The sequence below is a fragment of the Artemia franciscana genome, chromosome 6 (assembly GCF_032884065.1).
Source record: "Artemia franciscana chromosome 6, ASM3288406v1, whole genome shotgun sequence".
Classification (NCBI taxonomy): domain Eukaryota; kingdom Metazoa; phylum Arthropoda; class Branchiopoda; order Anostraca; family Artemiidae; genus Artemia; species Artemia franciscana.
This window is the reverse complement of record NC_088868.1, coordinates 8467114-8484214: the sequence shown is the minus strand read 5'-3', so window position 1 is coordinate 8484214 and position 17101 is coordinate 8467114. Positions and strand designations below refer to the sequence as shown.

Genomic DNA, 17101 nt, shown 5'->3' with positions numbered 1-17101 from the left:
CCTTAAATTTCAATCCTGTTAAATACTACAAGTAATTTGGAAAATACTTGATTACATTTTTTTTTTTACTTCTGTAAAAGGATCTAAATCTTTTTTTGTTCTAAGCTAAAAGCTTAAAAATCCTGTGTAACAAACTTTGATGGAAGCTAAAAGCCATTGGTGAAACACATAACAAAAAAGCTATATAATCTTAGGTTCCTGTTAATTCTTCTTCCTCATAAAATTTGGTTTCTCTGTACAAACGGTGACTGAGACAATAAGTAATACGATTTGGAATGAGATTATGTTTAACATCACCTATCACAGCAAAGCTTGGCCTACTTTGTGACATGGGCAAAGACATAAATTGACAACTTTCATTTAGAACTACTGGATCCCCCACTACATAGGTAAAAATTTTACTTAAGTAAAATTTTCCATTACTTGTACTTGTACTTAAGTAAAAACTCTAGGGTGTGCTTATTACTTGATACTTAAGTAAGATTACGAAATACTTTTTACTTAAGATACTTTTAATGTACTTGTTTTTCAAATACTTTTGTTTGCGTGTGCTTTAGCCATGTACAAAAACACATTGCATAATATAGACATCTATTATCAAAATCATAACAAGTTGCTGAGAACAGATGATGGTGAGTAAATGAATTCCCAACAGCATGTTTAAAGAAGAAGCAGGATCTTTCATGTCATAAGCGTCTTTAATCTCAAACTAACTGAAAAGTCAGCATGGCCAAACAACTTCCATTTATGGTCCAAGGGAGGTACTTTACTGTGAAGGGGGAATTGACCAAGATGGGTCTGTGAATGCATCCTGCAAGTTTTGCCCTGACAAAACCATAAAGGGACACATACATGCAACAACCAACTTCCACAAGCATTTGAAGGTAACTGCCTCCTATTTGCTGCCTATTTGTATTTATGTCATGTGTCTTTTTTCTTTATTGTCATGATTAGCTTTATTCCATCAATTAATGGGCCACTCCATCACTCAAGGGACTGATGGCCCATTGGTAAATGTCAACTTTTGTTCCAAGTGCTCTAAAGTGCGTATTACTACATATAACAAGATTCTTATGACTGCATGTTGTTTCTTTGTCATTATCAGAGAAGTGCATCCATTTTTTGGCTTTCTAAAATCCCTCTCCAATGATACTAAAAATATGTAAAGTAGGCTTGCAGTAAATTTATGGCAGTTTATATAGGGTAAGACAACCAGTAATGGGACACTTCAATCACTCTGCCCATTCTGGGACAGAATCTTTGGTAAGATTACAACATTTCCAGTACTGGGACAAAAGACAACAGGTTTTTTGGAAGCAAGCCCGAAAAATGTATAGATTGGGTGTCCAAGATTAAAGTCTTTTGTCCCAGTATTGGACATGTTGTAATCCAATTAAAGCTTCTGTCCCAGAATAGGCAGAGTGATCAAAGTGTCCCAGTACTGGTTGTCTTACCCTAACTGACTTAACAATAAAGTAAACATACCACTCTATGCCTTTTTTATGCTCTTTACAAATATAATAATTGCTTCTACCATAAATTCAAACTTAAGCACTTTTTGAGCTCTTAAAAATGACAAATTTTCTAAAAAATATGACAGTTCATGTAAATGACTTACCAATAAAATGAACATACCCCTCAATGCCTTTTTTATGGCACTTGGTATTAACCTAGTGACCTATAGCAATTGCAAAGTCAGTCAGTCTGTCTGTTGGTCCTGGTTTTGGTACTTTAGGCACTTCCAGGTAAGTTAGGACAATGAATTTTGGCAGGCGTATCAGGGACTGGACTAGATTAAATTAGAAATAGTCTTTTTCCGGTATTGACCATCTGTGGGGGAGTGGGGGGCCTGTTAATTTGGAAAAAATAGAAAAATAGAAGTATTTTTAACTTACGAATGGTTGATCAAATCCTAATGAAATTTGATGTTTGGAAGGATATCATGTCTCAGAGCTGTTATTTTAAATCCCGACAGGATCTGGTGACATTGGGGGGGAGTTGGGAAGGGGATTTTAAAATCTTGGAAAACACTTAGAGTGGAGGGATTGGGATGAAAATTGGTGGAAAAAATAAGCACAAGTCCTAGATACATTATTGACATAACCAGAACGGATCCGCTCTCTTTGGGGTAGTTGCGGGGGGGGGGGTTAATTCTGAAAAATTAGAAAAAATGAGGTATTTTTAACTTACAAACAGGTGATAGGATCTCAATGAAACTTGATATTTAGAATGATGTCGTGTTTCAGTGCTCTCATTTTAAATCCCGACTGGATTTGGTGACATTGGGGGGAGTTAGGGGTGGGGGAACCTAAAATCATAGAAAACGCTTAGATTGGAAAGATCGGGATGAATCTTGGCAAGAAAAATAAGCAAAAGTTTTAGATACGTGATTTACATAATTGGAATGGATCTGCTCTATTGGGAGGGGGTTAATTCTGAAAAATAAAAAAAAATGATGTATTTTTAGCTTACAAAGGAGTGATCAGATCTTCCTGAAACTTCATATTTAGAAGAACTTTGTAACTCAGATGTTTTATTTCAAATCTCAACCTGATCCAGCGTCATAGGGGGGGGGGGGCAGTCGGGGAGGGGACCGGAAATCTTAAAAAATACTTAAAGTGGAGAGATCAGGATGAAACTGGATGGGAAGAATAAAATCCTGTCTAAGATACATGACTGACATAACTGGACCGGATTTGCTCTCTTTGGTGGTTTTTTTTTTTTTTTGGGGGGGGGGGGGTAATTTTGAAAAGTGAGGTATTTGTAACTTACAAAAGGGTGACTAGATCTTAATGAAATTTGATATTTAGAAGGATCTTGAGCTTTAAAGCTGAAATTTCAAATTCCGACCAGATCCTGTGACATTGGGGGGAGTTGGAGGGGGAAACCGGAATTCTTGGAAAACGTGAAAATTTGGATATTTTTATCTTACAAATAGGTGATCGGATCTTAATGAAATTTGATATTTCGAAGGAATTCACGTCTCAGAGCTCTTATTTCAAATCCTAAACAGATCTTTTTACATTGGGGAGTTCGAGGGGGAAATATTGGAAAACACTTGCAGTGGAGGAATCGGGATGAAGCTTGGTGGTTAGAATAAGCAAATGTCCTTGATCTGTGATTGACATAACCATACCAGATTTGCTCTCTTTGGGGGAGTTAGGGGGAGGGGTTTGGTGATTTGACGAGTTTGGAGCTTCTGGACGTGCTAGGACGATGAAAATTGGTAGGCGTGTCAGGGAGCTGCACAAATTGACTTGATAAAGTCGTTTTACCAGATTCGACTATCTGGGGGGCTAAAGGGAAAGGAAAAATTAGAAAAAAGGGTATTTATAACTTATGAGTGGGTGATTGGATCTTAATGAATTTGATATTTAGAATTACATTGTGACTCAGAGCTCTTATTTTAAATCCTGACTGGCATTAAGCCTCTGATTTTCCTTTTAAATCAATCTATTGATTCTTAGAATTTTGCTTGAGCTCTAACCATATGAGCTCTTGGCTTTTAGCTCTTCTCGCCTCGTCACAAGTGCCATATGAGCTATTAGCTCTTGTAATGAGTAAAAATTATCAAAACATTTTTTTAGAAACATTTTTAAGAAACATTTCATATTTTTTATCATATGGGATAAACTATTTTGGTAGTTCTCCTAATTGATAATATCTGTTTGTCAATCAATGGTTTTACAGACAGTTTATGCAGATTTCCTGAAGATTCAGACTGAAAATATTGCATTCAGACAGATGGTATTTGTGTCATAAAACATTTTTTTTGCACTCTTGTTCAAGATACAGTGTCTACATAGCTGCTATATAGATCCAATCTTTATTTATATCTAAGACTCAGCTTCTTTCTTCTCAAAAAAAATCTGATAATGACCTCTTAATGGAGAATTAGTGGTGTTCAACTAAAGCTGTGACTCACAAGAAATTTTATGGACAAAAATTTAAGATAAAATCAATCCTCATTATGTCTGAACTGCCAAAGTCTGCCTCTGGATTTAGAGTAAACTCACATATAGCTCCATGTCCTATTTTTGAATGTGAAATAAGGTAATTGTTTATGACAGAAAAATTGTAGTATGATTATGTAGAATTAGTGGTGTTCAACTAAAGCTGTGACTCACAAGAAATTTTGTGGACAAAAATTTAAGATAAAATCAATCCTCATTATGTCTGAACTGCCAAAGTCTGCCTCTGGATTTAGAGTAAACTCACATATAGCTCCATGTCCTATTTTTGAATGTGAAATAAGGTAATTGTTTATGACAGAAAAATTGTAGTATGATTATCACTCAGTTTAATTTTATTTAAAAGTTATATAATATTTTTTTTTTATTATTATTTCACGGTTCACTGGTCGTCAGCGAGCTAACATTCCTTGTTTTGTGCTAAATGTTGCCTAAATACTGTAGTCCATTAGTGTTTAATTTTTGTCATCTTGTCAACTTTTGGATGGTGGAAAAAATCAATCAAGATAGGTTTTTGGGATCCGTCCGTCCGTCTGTGCAATCGATTATAGCGAAATCAAGAGAACCGCCAGTTGGATTTGGATTAAAATTGCACTATAGGTGCCCAAGATCATAAGACGCATTAAGATTGAAGATGAAGACCCTAGCTCAAATAGGAAGAGGGGGAGGGGGCTTTAAGTGGTAAAAAAAGTTATTTTTCGTTTGACTCAGTTTAACTTGCAAATGAAGCAATGGATCTCAATGAAAGTTAAGCTAAAGATACCAAATACCATAAGACACATGGTACTTGGAGATGAAGACCCTAGCTTAATTAGGACGAAGGGTAGGGGGCTTTCAGTGCTAAAAAAAAGTTGAGTTTTTCATTTAATTCAGTGCAGCTTGCGAATGGAATGATGGATATCAATGAAAATTGAACCAAAGATGCCCAAAACCATGAGACGCATCAAGTTTTGAGATGAAAACCCTAGCACAAATAAAACGAGGGGGAGTGGTTTTTAAGTTCTGAAAAATTGAGGTATTTGTTTAATTTAGTATAACTTGCAAATGGAGCAACGGATCCAAATGAAAGCTAGACCAAAGATGCCTAAGATTAGGGATTATACCGAATTCTGATATCACAAACCCTATTTCGAACAGGGCGAGCGCGGAGGTATCAAATTTTGAGAAAGTTGACTTTGCCTTCAATTTAGTTGGACCTATAACTTATGGATGGAGTGACGAATCTGAAGTCAGATTCGTCTGAATACCTGAATTTGCAGGAATGAATTTGACACAATACCACTACATTGGATCCCGCTAAAATTCACCAGACCCGTTGTTCTTGTTCTATAGAATCTTTTATTTTCAGACAGGTCATCCCACCGCATACACTGAGTTTATAGCTACAAATTCAAGAAAATCAGGGAAGCAAAAACAAAGTGAAATTCTGGAAAATGTATCAGATGAAACTGAAAATGAAACTGTAAAAGGGGAATTCTTTGGAAAGAAGCTAAGATGCACAAAAGAACAAGCTAACCAGTTGATCATGGACTATGTTGTGACGGATATGCGACCATTAAGCACTGTGAATTGTGAAGCTTTCAAAAGCATGATTTGAGGCCTCAATCCGTATGTTGGCCCAATTATGTCTAGAGAGACGTTAGCAAAAAAGATCGACCAATCGCTGTTCGATACAAAGAAAAGAATTACTGAGATTTTGGAGAAAACCGATTACGTCACAATGACTTGCGATATCTGGTCTAGCAGCGATCAGAGTTTCATGGGTGTTCCTGCTCATTTCTTAGATGGTAACAATCATTTTTTGCCAATGATTCTTGCTGTTAGAAGATTTACAGGTTCACATACGTTTGACAGAATAACTGAAATGATCTTCAGCGTTTTTCAAGAGTACGGTTTAGACACCAATATAGAAAAAGTGAGAGCTATTGTGACGGACAATGCATAAAATTTTGTGAAAGCATTCAAACAAAATGCAAAGCTTACCATTGAGCCAGAGATTGAAGAAGGTGACTCGGATACAGACATTGATTTTCAAGAGGGAGAGCCAGATAATATCGAGACAACTGATTTGCACGAAATTTTTGACACTTATGGACGTGTTGGTTTAGTGTCACCATCAGTCAACATAAGTGAATCTGCTACCACAACTTTTTCCCTTGTATGTGAAGATAGTGGCAGTGTGAATCACACTTTAGCTTCTGACAATAAACCAGGAACGGAAACTATGAGTGACAACAATGACCATGTTCATAAGTATCCAGGTGAAGGGTCTTAGTACGAGCTGGAAAGGTATACCTGGGAAAAGTAGGGAATTAAAGTTGAGCAATTTTTTAAACTTGTATTTTCTTGCTTTTGTTTTTGAACAGTTTATGTTAGACATCAGAGACTTGCTGTAGGTTACAAAATCTACACATTTTCCAAAATTCTACCCCATGGAGCAGATTCTATGCCTTATACCAAGAAAAATTTTGAAAATTAACAATGATTTTTGCACCTTTAAAAACAAAAATAACAAGCCTGCAACTGATATTTGTTTTTATACTGGCAGAATCAACCAAAAAATATCTACTTCCATTTCCAATCCACTTCGGTTATATTCAGCAAACTAAAATAACTTGATTTTTTCCCACAATATGTTGAAGAAACATAGAAAAAGAGAAACCAACATTTTATTTTACTTTTTATCTTGGGAGTCCTAAAAAACTGACTCACAATCACCTAAATCATAGCAGCTATTAAAGATTTCCTATGATAGGGGAAAATAGTTTTGGGCCTTAATACTACAAGATGATTAGCTTTAATACTACAAATAAAATAGGGTCAATAAAACTTAGGCTTCCACTATTTGCTAATGAGTGTACTAGCATCTTATATATAATTTTTTTTCTTGGCGTGAAATTTCCCTTCTCCTGGTAAAGAAAGGGCTAAGATAAGGTGCTATTTCATCACCAACGGCATTTAATAAAAGTATTGTAAAGCCACAATCAAAGTCGCTCATGATATATAATCTGTGATATTGATTTGTCTTAGATTGGTTATGTGGATGATGTACTAAATCTGAACTGCTTTCTGTGTGGGCTAGATGATAAGTTTTATCAAGTTACAACAAGTTTGTGACTATATTGGACTCCAGTTTAATACTTAAAAGTCTGAAGTACTTCTTTGTAATTTGAGATCTATGATGCTGGTTGGAGCATCATACTTGGTGATTCTCATTTCGGAAGGGGTCTTCTTTTAAACATTGCTGTATAGTGGCACAAAAGGGAAGTTTGACTGTTGTTTGTTGGCCCAGGTGTATAAAGCTATGGTTTTGCCTCATTATCTGTATCTTAGGTCATTTTGGCACATTTTTACAGCTACAGATAAATTAAAATTGCATGAACTGTACTACAAGTATGCAAAGTCTCTGATGCATTTACCACCATGGACAAGTGATAGATATGGTACATGCCCATATAGTGTTGTCAACCCTGGACAAGTTTTTCTGTTACAAATTGATTGATATAATTGACCTGTCTAGTCAAAACAATGGGTCAAGGTTTTACTACAGTAGTCGGCATTTGTGTTTGGCTGTTGTGCTTTTGTTTTATTTGTCTCAGAAGAATTAGGGTCTTATGTTTTTTTTTTCTTCTTTTTTGTACTCCATCTTTTTTCATTAATGGGTGTTATCTGCATTCATTTATTCATTCATAGGTAGAAGATAGAGGTAGGAACATAGGACTCAACTAGTAGCAGTAAATGCAGCAAATACTTTGCATACTTGTATTGGAAATTCTCAGTACATCATAAATTACTACTTATTATGAACCAATTTATGATACACTGAAAATTTCCTATATCGTTTTTCGCTTTTCTTAGCCTAAAGCTGAATGTTCTTTTTATGTAACTTTTTTTTATCATTTTGATGTTTTGCACTTTATTTTCTTACTGTGATCTTTACAGAACATTCAGTTCATTCACTATTAAACAAAACATTCTGACAATTAGATGAAGTTACATCAAGACTATTGAAGCATCAAGTGATGAATTTAAATTCAAACTCTTGAGGGTGGAACTTTCTATTCTTGATGAGAATTATGTGTTTGATTAATTATCTTTCTATATAATGATGATAAATTATTTATAACCCATTATACAATGTGCGTGTATAATTGAGCCCCAATAAAAACAAATAAGAAATTAAAAAATAATTGAAAAGAAAATATCTATTCAAAAGAAACATACATATTGTTTCTAAGACAGATTTCAGAATTGTCTGATATTTTCTCTACTTTTCTTCTAGGTTTTGTCCTTGTTTGAAGATTGATTGAATGATTTGTTACTTATTCAGTCTGAAGATTTTGAGCTACATGGATGAGCAATTTGGTAGAGAATACTAATCGTGTATTTGTTGCTTAACAGGTTGAACATGGATGGAACTAGCTTCCTTGATCATGCTGCTATCAAGGAAGGTTATATAGTAATGCTGTAGTTTTGTACATGTAATGAATGGCTGAAGTGTCAATTTATTTGCTAGTCTATACTTTGCTTAGGCTGTACTTTTGGCATGAGTTCAAAAAAACTAAAATCCTTTAAATACACCCTCCCTTAAACGTGGAGATTAAACTTTTGAAGATTAAAGAAACATTTCATATTTTTTATCATATGGGATAAACTATTTTGGTAGTTCTCCTAATTGATAATATCTGTTTGTCAATCAATGGTTTTACAGACATGTTCATCCCAGAAAATTACAAGATATAGTTAACGGAGGCTCTCACATACTTGCTGATGCTCACTCCTTGTATGGCATGTTGCCTGTAGGCTGTTGTGAGTTCTAGTTATCCCAATGATATTTTATTTAAATAAAATTGGATTCTTCATTTTTCTATTCATATTTACCATTATCAAACAAATTACATTAAAAATGTAAACAACCTACTATTGCTTTTACGCTACTATGTGATCATGAAATATATACTTGATTGAGGAGAACTTCAATCTTGTATTTGATTCTTTGTTGTTCAAACTTCTTAATAGTGAAGGTCCTCATAAATTTTTTTGAGAAGTTAAAAAAGGGGACTGGAAGAAATTTTTTGAATTTTTTTTGTATGCCTCTCTAACAGGCAAGTTAGGATGCTAACCAATCCGAGAAAGCATTTATCAATACCCATCTAAAGCTCAAACTGTCACAGAAAGTAAAATTAATGAAAACTAATATCTTGTTTCTCAGCTAGTATGATGACTCCTGGAGTAATATTATTTTTGCAAATCAATTTGTTTTCTTGGTCTTTCTTAAGTGGGCAATGAAGCGTTTTGGGAAAGTACAAATCCTTTTTTCCCACTTAAACTTGATGACAATCCTTTGGCCATTTTTCTGGGAGTGTCTGCAGATTTCAAATTTAGATCTGGCCTTCTTAAACAAGAATCATCTATACTTGTTGATGGATGTATGTTTTCAAACTACTTGAGCTTATTTTTGATCTAAAAAAAAAAAAAAAAAATTACAAATCAAATATTAGTTTGTTCATTCTGGCACTTCTCAGTTATTAATCCAAATCGTGAGTAGTCAAAATTTTTTTTTTTTTAGATAAGAATAGTTTCGTTTTAGGAAGGTATGGTACTCTTAAGTCCTATATTTACTTCTGGATTTATAATTGATAAATGTCCGAACAATCAAGCTTCAATTATCCTCAGTATAATAGATTATTAACAGGTTAGTATATTAAATAGATTAGTGCTTTATGAGATAATACTATTGCCCTGATTTAGGTATTAAGTTAGGTTAGCTGTTGGTTTGGTGTTGAATCATGAGTTAAGGGTTGTGTGACATCCCTCTATATGGGTGATTTCGATTGACTTTGTCTTAAGAAACATGGCAAGATCTATGGTAGAACATGGAAAGAAATCAGGACATGAAATGTAAATTATGCAGATGATTGAGCTGAATTTTTAAGAAGACAAGCTGAAAAGAAAGAACAAAAAAAAAAAAAACAGCTAAAAGCTAGGTAGGTTGGTCCACTAGTAAATGAGTATAATAAAGCAGTTTAACTACTTAAATTGTCACATAGTAAGCTTCCGTACCTCTTACAGCAAGCAACACATAAGAGCAGTGCATATTATTTAACTATGTGTGAAATTCATTTTAACACAAAATTCAGTGTAAAATCAGTATAATTTAATTTAGAAAGATTTCTTTATTTGTTTAATTTTTCTCTTTTGTTTTTCCTATTGTAATTTGGTCTACTATTTCATGGAGGTACACTCGTGCCTCTTTAAAGAGGCGAATCGGTTCCAGTGGTCGCAGAGGGATGGGGAGGAATGCATTTCGTAGCCCGAGCTCCAACTAAAAAACCTGCCAAATTGCATCCCCCTCCGACTTTTCCTTCATGGGGAAAATCTGGCCGAAAGTTTCGACCCACCAACCCCAGCCCCCCTTTAACGTTGTCCGATCGGGCTGAAATAGCCCGATAAATAGCCAGAAAGAAATCAGGACATGAAATGTAAATTATGCAGATGATTGGGCTAAATTTTTAAGAAGACAAGCTGAAAAGAAAGAACAAAAAAAAAACAGCTAAAAGCTAGGTAGGTTGGTCCACTAGTAAATGAGTATAATAAAGCAGTTTAACTACTTAAATTGTTACATAGTAAGCTTCCGTACCTCTTACAGCAAGCAACACATAAGAGCAGTGCATATAATTTAACTATGGGTGAAATTCATTTTCACACAAAATTCAGTGTAAATTCAGTATAATTTAATGTAGAAAGATTTCTTTATTTGTTTAATTTTTCTCTTTTTTTCCTATTGTAATTTGATCTACTAGTTTACTTGTAAACATCTGATCTTAACTAAAACCTCCGAAATTTCTTGGTTTCACAATTTGCCTCGATTTTCAAAGAAAACACCAATTCTACGTCTCTGTCTAGTACCCTATCTTCCCTTTTTGCTTAATTAGCTATTTGAACTGAGGTACGAACGATTTTAGGAGAGGGATAGAGTACTTGCCCCGAGCACAGAAATTTTAGGGGCGCTAAATTTCAAATAAATGATTTAACAGTTATAATAATTTTATAATTTTTGAAATTCTGGTAGGCATGACACAATGAAAGAGAACGTTTGAAAACAAATTTTTAAGAACACTAAATTGCTTAGACTAGGAATAAAGAAAGGGGAAGATGTGAGATTGTTAGGGAACGACAAAATCAGGTACGTGAACAATTTTATTTACCTGAGAGATATTAAAATGAAAGATTTTGGATGCTGCAAAGACGTCAACAGTAGGATAATTATGTTTTAAGGGTTTTTTTTTAACAGTTGAACAAAAGTTTGGGAAAATAGCAAAGTAAGACAAAAATTGGGAGCCACTTTGATGCTAGTGTCCCAGTATTTTTCTGATCCTGTTAAACAGATGTAAAGATACTTTCTTAGACACATGATTGTTTCTAAACATGTTGTTGTTTGTGGGCTATAAATATAGCCAAATATGTTGTTTTATGTTGTTGTTTGTACTCAAAATGAAAATGCAGACCTGGCACTTCCTTAAAAAACTGTTAGAAATTACAATATTTCTGTAGTGGAATTATGTCTATTTGTTGTATATCCCACTGAGTTTTATATGATTCATCAAAGCTAGGAAGACTGGAAACATTGGAAAAACAAGCTTCTTTATATCCTAGTACAAATATTTGAATGAAAATTGGTTAGTGTATTGAGATTAATGATCTAAAGTACTTTTTTTTTGCAAAATTCTGAAATTAGATGTACCTCCTTTAGGTTTTGGCTAAAGAATTTTGCATTTTTAATCATGCACAATTGATCATGCCTATACTTTTAGAAGACCTAGTTATCATTCATAATTTGAAATTTGTAGTTGCTTTGCAAATGTTGATATTTTAAATGGGGCAAGCCTATTGTCTGCAAAATTCAGGTGCTATTCAAATTTTTTAAGAGGAAAGATCACTCATAAAGCTTATTGACGGATCTCATTGAAACTTGGTCTGCATGTTGCACAGGTGTATATTTGAGTGGGCAAGTGTTGTGATGGCTGGTGATTATTACAATCCTTGGGGATTTTTTTTTCTTTTGCAGAAGTACCTTGTCTATCTGAAAATTTTCTTCTTCGTAGGCTAGTTAATCAATGGGGAAGTTTTATTCTAAAAATGACAGATTGATCGATGTTATTTTTACATAGCTTTTTGCTGGTTGCTTGGATAACGATTATGGTAACAGATATATATCATTACCCCTTTTGTATAAAGTTGATTTCTGCTGTTACTTAGATGCCTTAATTTTGGCTCACTGCTTTAAATACGTTTATTAATCGTGTTAAAATTCTGTTTACTCATCTCATGATATTGTATCACCCTACTTGATGTCTACTTTATCTCTTAGACGCATTTCTCTTGGTGTTGTGAGGGCACAATGATCCAACTTTATAAAATATATCCTTTGGATTCACAAGTTTGCAATATAGGTGCTGATGTGTGCATTTAACTTAACTGTTGTTTAACTTAATCCTGAGTAATTGAACCCATATAACTGAACCCTCGTGTAGCTGACCGAAGGTGCAACTAAACCCGTATATAACTGGGTTCTGTGTAACTGAGCTCCCATTCAACTGAATCCTCGTGATACCTACACCCTAAGTGAACTCTGGTGCTATTGAGCCTTTGGCTATCTGGGCCCACATGTGACTTAACCCACGTTCAATTTGACTCTAATTGACTAAACCCACTTACAACTTAATCTCTTTCAACTGAACCCCCTTTAAATTAACATAACTCAACTCTCCTTAAACTAACCGTTTTGAAAGACAATCCCTATTTAAATCAAGACCTTTTATACTGAGCTCAACCCAAGGCCAAATATTGGAAGTTAAAAACTTTTTTTCGCTTCCTTCGCAGTTACTAACTTATGTTACTTATTTGGGTAAGCTCAACTAATTTAGACAAAAGAAAAGGAACCAACAGAGGCGTGATTGCAACTAATTTTTGTCACTGACAGCCAATGAAAAGGGTTCCTTTTCAGGAGCATGCCTACATTTTTTCGCGCATCTGAAAGTTAGTAACTGCTCCATTCAATTGAGTGGTTATCTAGTTTCCGGCTAGAGCCAGATTTAAATTTCTTTCCTCGTACTTAATCAAATATATCAATTAGTTTGTTTTAAATGTGTGAATGGGGAGGAGGGACGGTCGTTGAGTTTGGGCCGTAGCTCTAAGATTATTAATAGCTTTTAAAAGGATTAGAATACTAGATAAACTGTAAGGTAAATTATGCTATGTACCATCGAAACCAGTCGCCAGTTAATGCACGCCTTTATGGGGCAGGGGAAATAAAACATTAATTCCGAAAACTTTAGATGGTTACCTAATCCAGCGCCCCTACGATGTCTCAGTGACCGGCTAGTGCTGGGAAAAAGACAGTAAAAGTAGATAGTGTCAAAGATTTTTTCGTAATTTAAGAAACTTTTTTTGCGTAACAAGTTTTACTGTTGAAAGGAAAATAAATATTCTCTATAATTAACAAATCCGCTTTGTATTTTAATGAATTTTTTCACTCGATCGTTTTTTTGTAAAACTCTTTTTGTTTTCCGCTTGCAATGGAAGGGTGACTTGCAAGGAAAATGTCATAAGGCATTTTATGATGGTGTGATCATGACAAATGTATAAAAAAGTGTGTAAATGTGAATATTAGCGTACAAATGACATTAAACAGACGTTAAATTTAACGTCTTATTAAATTTAAATAATATTATATTAAATGACATTGAATTTAAATAATACCTATCATTCTTGATAGGTTCTTTCTTGATAGGATCATTCTTGATAGCTCCTATTATTCTTGATAGGTGACATTAAACAGCTCTCTATGATAGTCTATTGCCGGTATTCTAGTGGAGAAATAAAACCGAAAAAGGGAAACTTATCAGCATTTCAATCTTTTTAAAAAATTATCATTCTTGAATAAGCGTTAACGGCGCCTTTTCTTACGAGACAGTGTTTTTATGATTTTGGCTACTATTGGCCGTATTTTTTCCGTATTATGGTACAACTGTTCCTGCAACCATGGCCTCCAAATCTGTTTGGGCCCTACCCATGACAATTGTTTGCTTATTTTCAAATGCACAGTATAAGAGGATAAATTTGTTGTTTCTTAGCCGGGGAGGGCGGGGTGGTTTTTTCACTGAAGCGGTTTAAAATAAAGTAAAAAACACAATAGATTCCATTTTTTTTTTTTGTCAGTTTTGTCGCCTCCAATGAAACGGGCGAAATTATATTTTCTCGTTATTTTGTTGGTTTGAATAATTTTGAGCTGAATCTGGTTGATTTGAATGAAGGTTGAGTGAGACAGGTTTGGGTTAACTGGAGGTCGAGTTGAATTAGATTTGTGTTAAGTGAGAGTTGAATTGCACGGCAGTTGAGCTGAATGGGGGTAGAAATAGAGGGGGAATTGAGTTGTACCAGGGTTGAGCTACACGGAGGTTGATCTGAATGAAGGCTGAGTGAGACAGGTTTGGCTTAAACGGAGGGTGAATTGAATTAGATTTGTGTTAAGTGAGAATTGAATTGCACGGAAGATGAGCTGAATGGGGGGTTGAAAGATGAGGAATTGAGTTGCGCGAGGGTTGAACTACACGAAGGTTGATTTGAATGAAGGTTGAGTGAGAGGTTTGGGTTAAACAGAGATTGAGTTGAATTAGATTTACGTTAAGTTTGACTTGAATGGCACAAAAGATGAGCTTAATGGGGGTGAATCACGGGTACTGAGTTTAGTCAGTATTTAGTTGCATTGGTGTTCAGTTAAATGAGGATTAAGTTAAACCGGGGTTAAGTTGCACGGGGGTTCAGTTAAAGGGGGTGAGTTGCATGTGGGTTTTGTTGAATGGGATTCAGTTACATGGGGGCTGGATTACCCAAGGGATCGGTTGCACAGAGTTGACTTTGACAGGGGTTCAGTTGTACGGGATTTGAGTCGGTTATTTGGCTCAGTTAGACAAGTTTAAGTTTTGCAGGGGTTCAGTTACTCAAGGGTTTAGTTATGATCTGGGTTAGATGCAAGGGGATCAGTCACATAAGGTTTCCGCTGCAATGGAATCAATGTTTGACCCTCTCCTGAACACGCTTTTCGTGCTTGACATCTATGTCTTACCAAAGATAAGATATCTAAAACTGTGAATGTTTGAAAAGGTCAATTAAAACAAAGACAAAAGGTTAATTTTCCTGCTTTAGTTGGTACAATAAAGATTTTGGTTGTATCTTTTAACTAAAGACTACCTTGCTTTTGAAGTGTTGAAAAGGAGTATTCATCTGAGCTATGTAAAGGTATTTATGGGTAATATTTCCCTGGAGTGCCCAGATACATCTTATTTATTGTGTACATATTTTTCAGAATTTGAAGAAGATGAAATCCCAGCTAGTGCTGATTCCTTTATCCAAGATAGGAATAATAACGTACCAATTAAAATGGAGTTTGATTCAACTCTCATTTTGAAACAGTGGAACCTAGATTTTCCTGAGACAAAGCTAATGAATGGTCAAAATGAAGGTATTTTTAACATAAACGATTTTAATACCAAATGCCTTGATTCACCAAAACGCTTGACTTACCCTTGACTTACCAAACACTGATTGGTCATGCCGATAGGCGGCAGTTCTTGTCATTATAAAATACAAAGTACTAAACATATAAAAATCACAGCCATAGACATTGTCATACAAATTTGCACATTGATTCATAATATTATAGAGTCAAATTAAAGCCTAAGACATTGAAATATACAAATATTATGTTAAAGATGCTTCTAACAATGTTTAATAGACATTAATGCTTGTATGGCCATTACAAAATGAGTAAAGTCGAATAACTGTTCTGGCTCTATTAAATCCATTTTTTTTTTTAGCTTTCGACTAAAATCACAAAATTGACACTTTTGAACAAAAAACTAGTGTTTTAGAATTTGAGTTATCGGGGAGTGGCATTTCTTTTAGGGAAAGCAAATACCCTTTCTTCTCTTCCTGTGTTTATTATCCCGGAAAACATGTGTAGTCCTAGAGATTTTTAGTTTCAAAATTTATGGATTTAACAATTAAAAAAACTATTGAAAAAACAAAACAAATAAGGTATTATTTCAAAACGAGAAAGCAAGGGACATACTTCAAGACAGAAAATCAACAAAAGGATGATTTGTATTCAAGGTTAAATCACATACGCCAACGGCTACACAATTTTTGTTGTTGTTGGTCTTAGAAATTCATATTTTGTTAAGAAAATTAGGAAATATTGAACTTCTTCTTAAAATGGTTTAGCAATAGCCTTTGGAATTGGATCTGTTGATTTGAAAAAAAAAAGTGCACAGTAAAACAACTGGATGTATATTAAACTTTAAATAATAAATTTGACACAAAGAAGTAAGATGGGCTTATGTTGTGGGTTCGACCTGAAGCCCCATGTTGTGGGATCAACCTGAAGCCCTATGTTGTGGGATCAATCTCAAGCCCATTATTGGGCACTGAAATGAATATCATGTTTTTATCTATCTGGTTTTTAATCAGGCACTGTCTTTTGTTTTGGGCCACTTAGTATACACTCATGAAGTATTGAGCCGTTTCCAAGGATTAATAAGAATTAAATCGTTGGACGAGCAGAAATTGATTTGTATTTGAGATTTGGAAACAAACAGAAACTTCCAGAAACAGGAATGGGCCTATCTCCGCTCATACTTTCTCAAGGCCACAACAGCACTTGTGTTAAATATAAACAGATTAGTGCTTCGAGCAGTGCAGAGGGATCAGCCACCACTCCTTTGGTATGAAGCAGTAAAAACAAATAAATAAGTAGTGTAACTAACGCCTCCTTACTTTAGGCAAGCGACATTGCTAATTTAATACTATGGCTGAAAAAAATGTTGTTTTTAGATTCTGGGTCTTGGCGAAAGTTAAGTGGGTGTATTAAAATGCTTTTATTTCTAGACATGTTCTTTGTATCGACATGTTCATTGTTCTTTGTATTGACGCGTTCTGTGTGTCCTTTGCATCCTTTGTATCTTTGTACATGTTGCTTTTGTATTTTCTTTTTTAAGTTCAACGTTTTTACTTACTTGAGAACTTTTTTGAAAACTTTTTACAACAACTTTTAGAACCATTTAGAACCA

At 34.6% G+C, this 17101-nt stretch overlaps 2 protein-coding genes across 6 annotated transcripts in view; both read left to right on the top strand.

Annotated features, from left to right (window-relative positions):
- LOC136028001 (zinc finger protein 239-like) overlaps positions 1–17101 on the top strand; it is a 79528-nt gene that overhangs the window by 11605 nt on the left and 50822 nt on the right. The window lies entirely within an intron of this gene.
- The window catches only part of LOC136028000 (zinc finger protein 431-like), an 82133-nt gene that overhangs the window by 51976 nt on the left and 13056 nt on the right, over positions 1–17101 (top strand). For 4 of the 5 annotated variants that reach the window (XM_065705526.1, XM_065705529.1, XM_065705528.1 and 1 more), the window contains exon 4: positions 15340–15495. In XM_065705526.1, coding sequence (XP_065561598.1) covers positions 15340–15495 — 156 coding nt within the window. Of the gene's footprint in view, positions 1–8253; positions 8423–15339; positions 15496–17101 lie in introns of all 5 variants that reach the window. The other variant, XM_065705530.1, reaches the window with a different exon arrangement.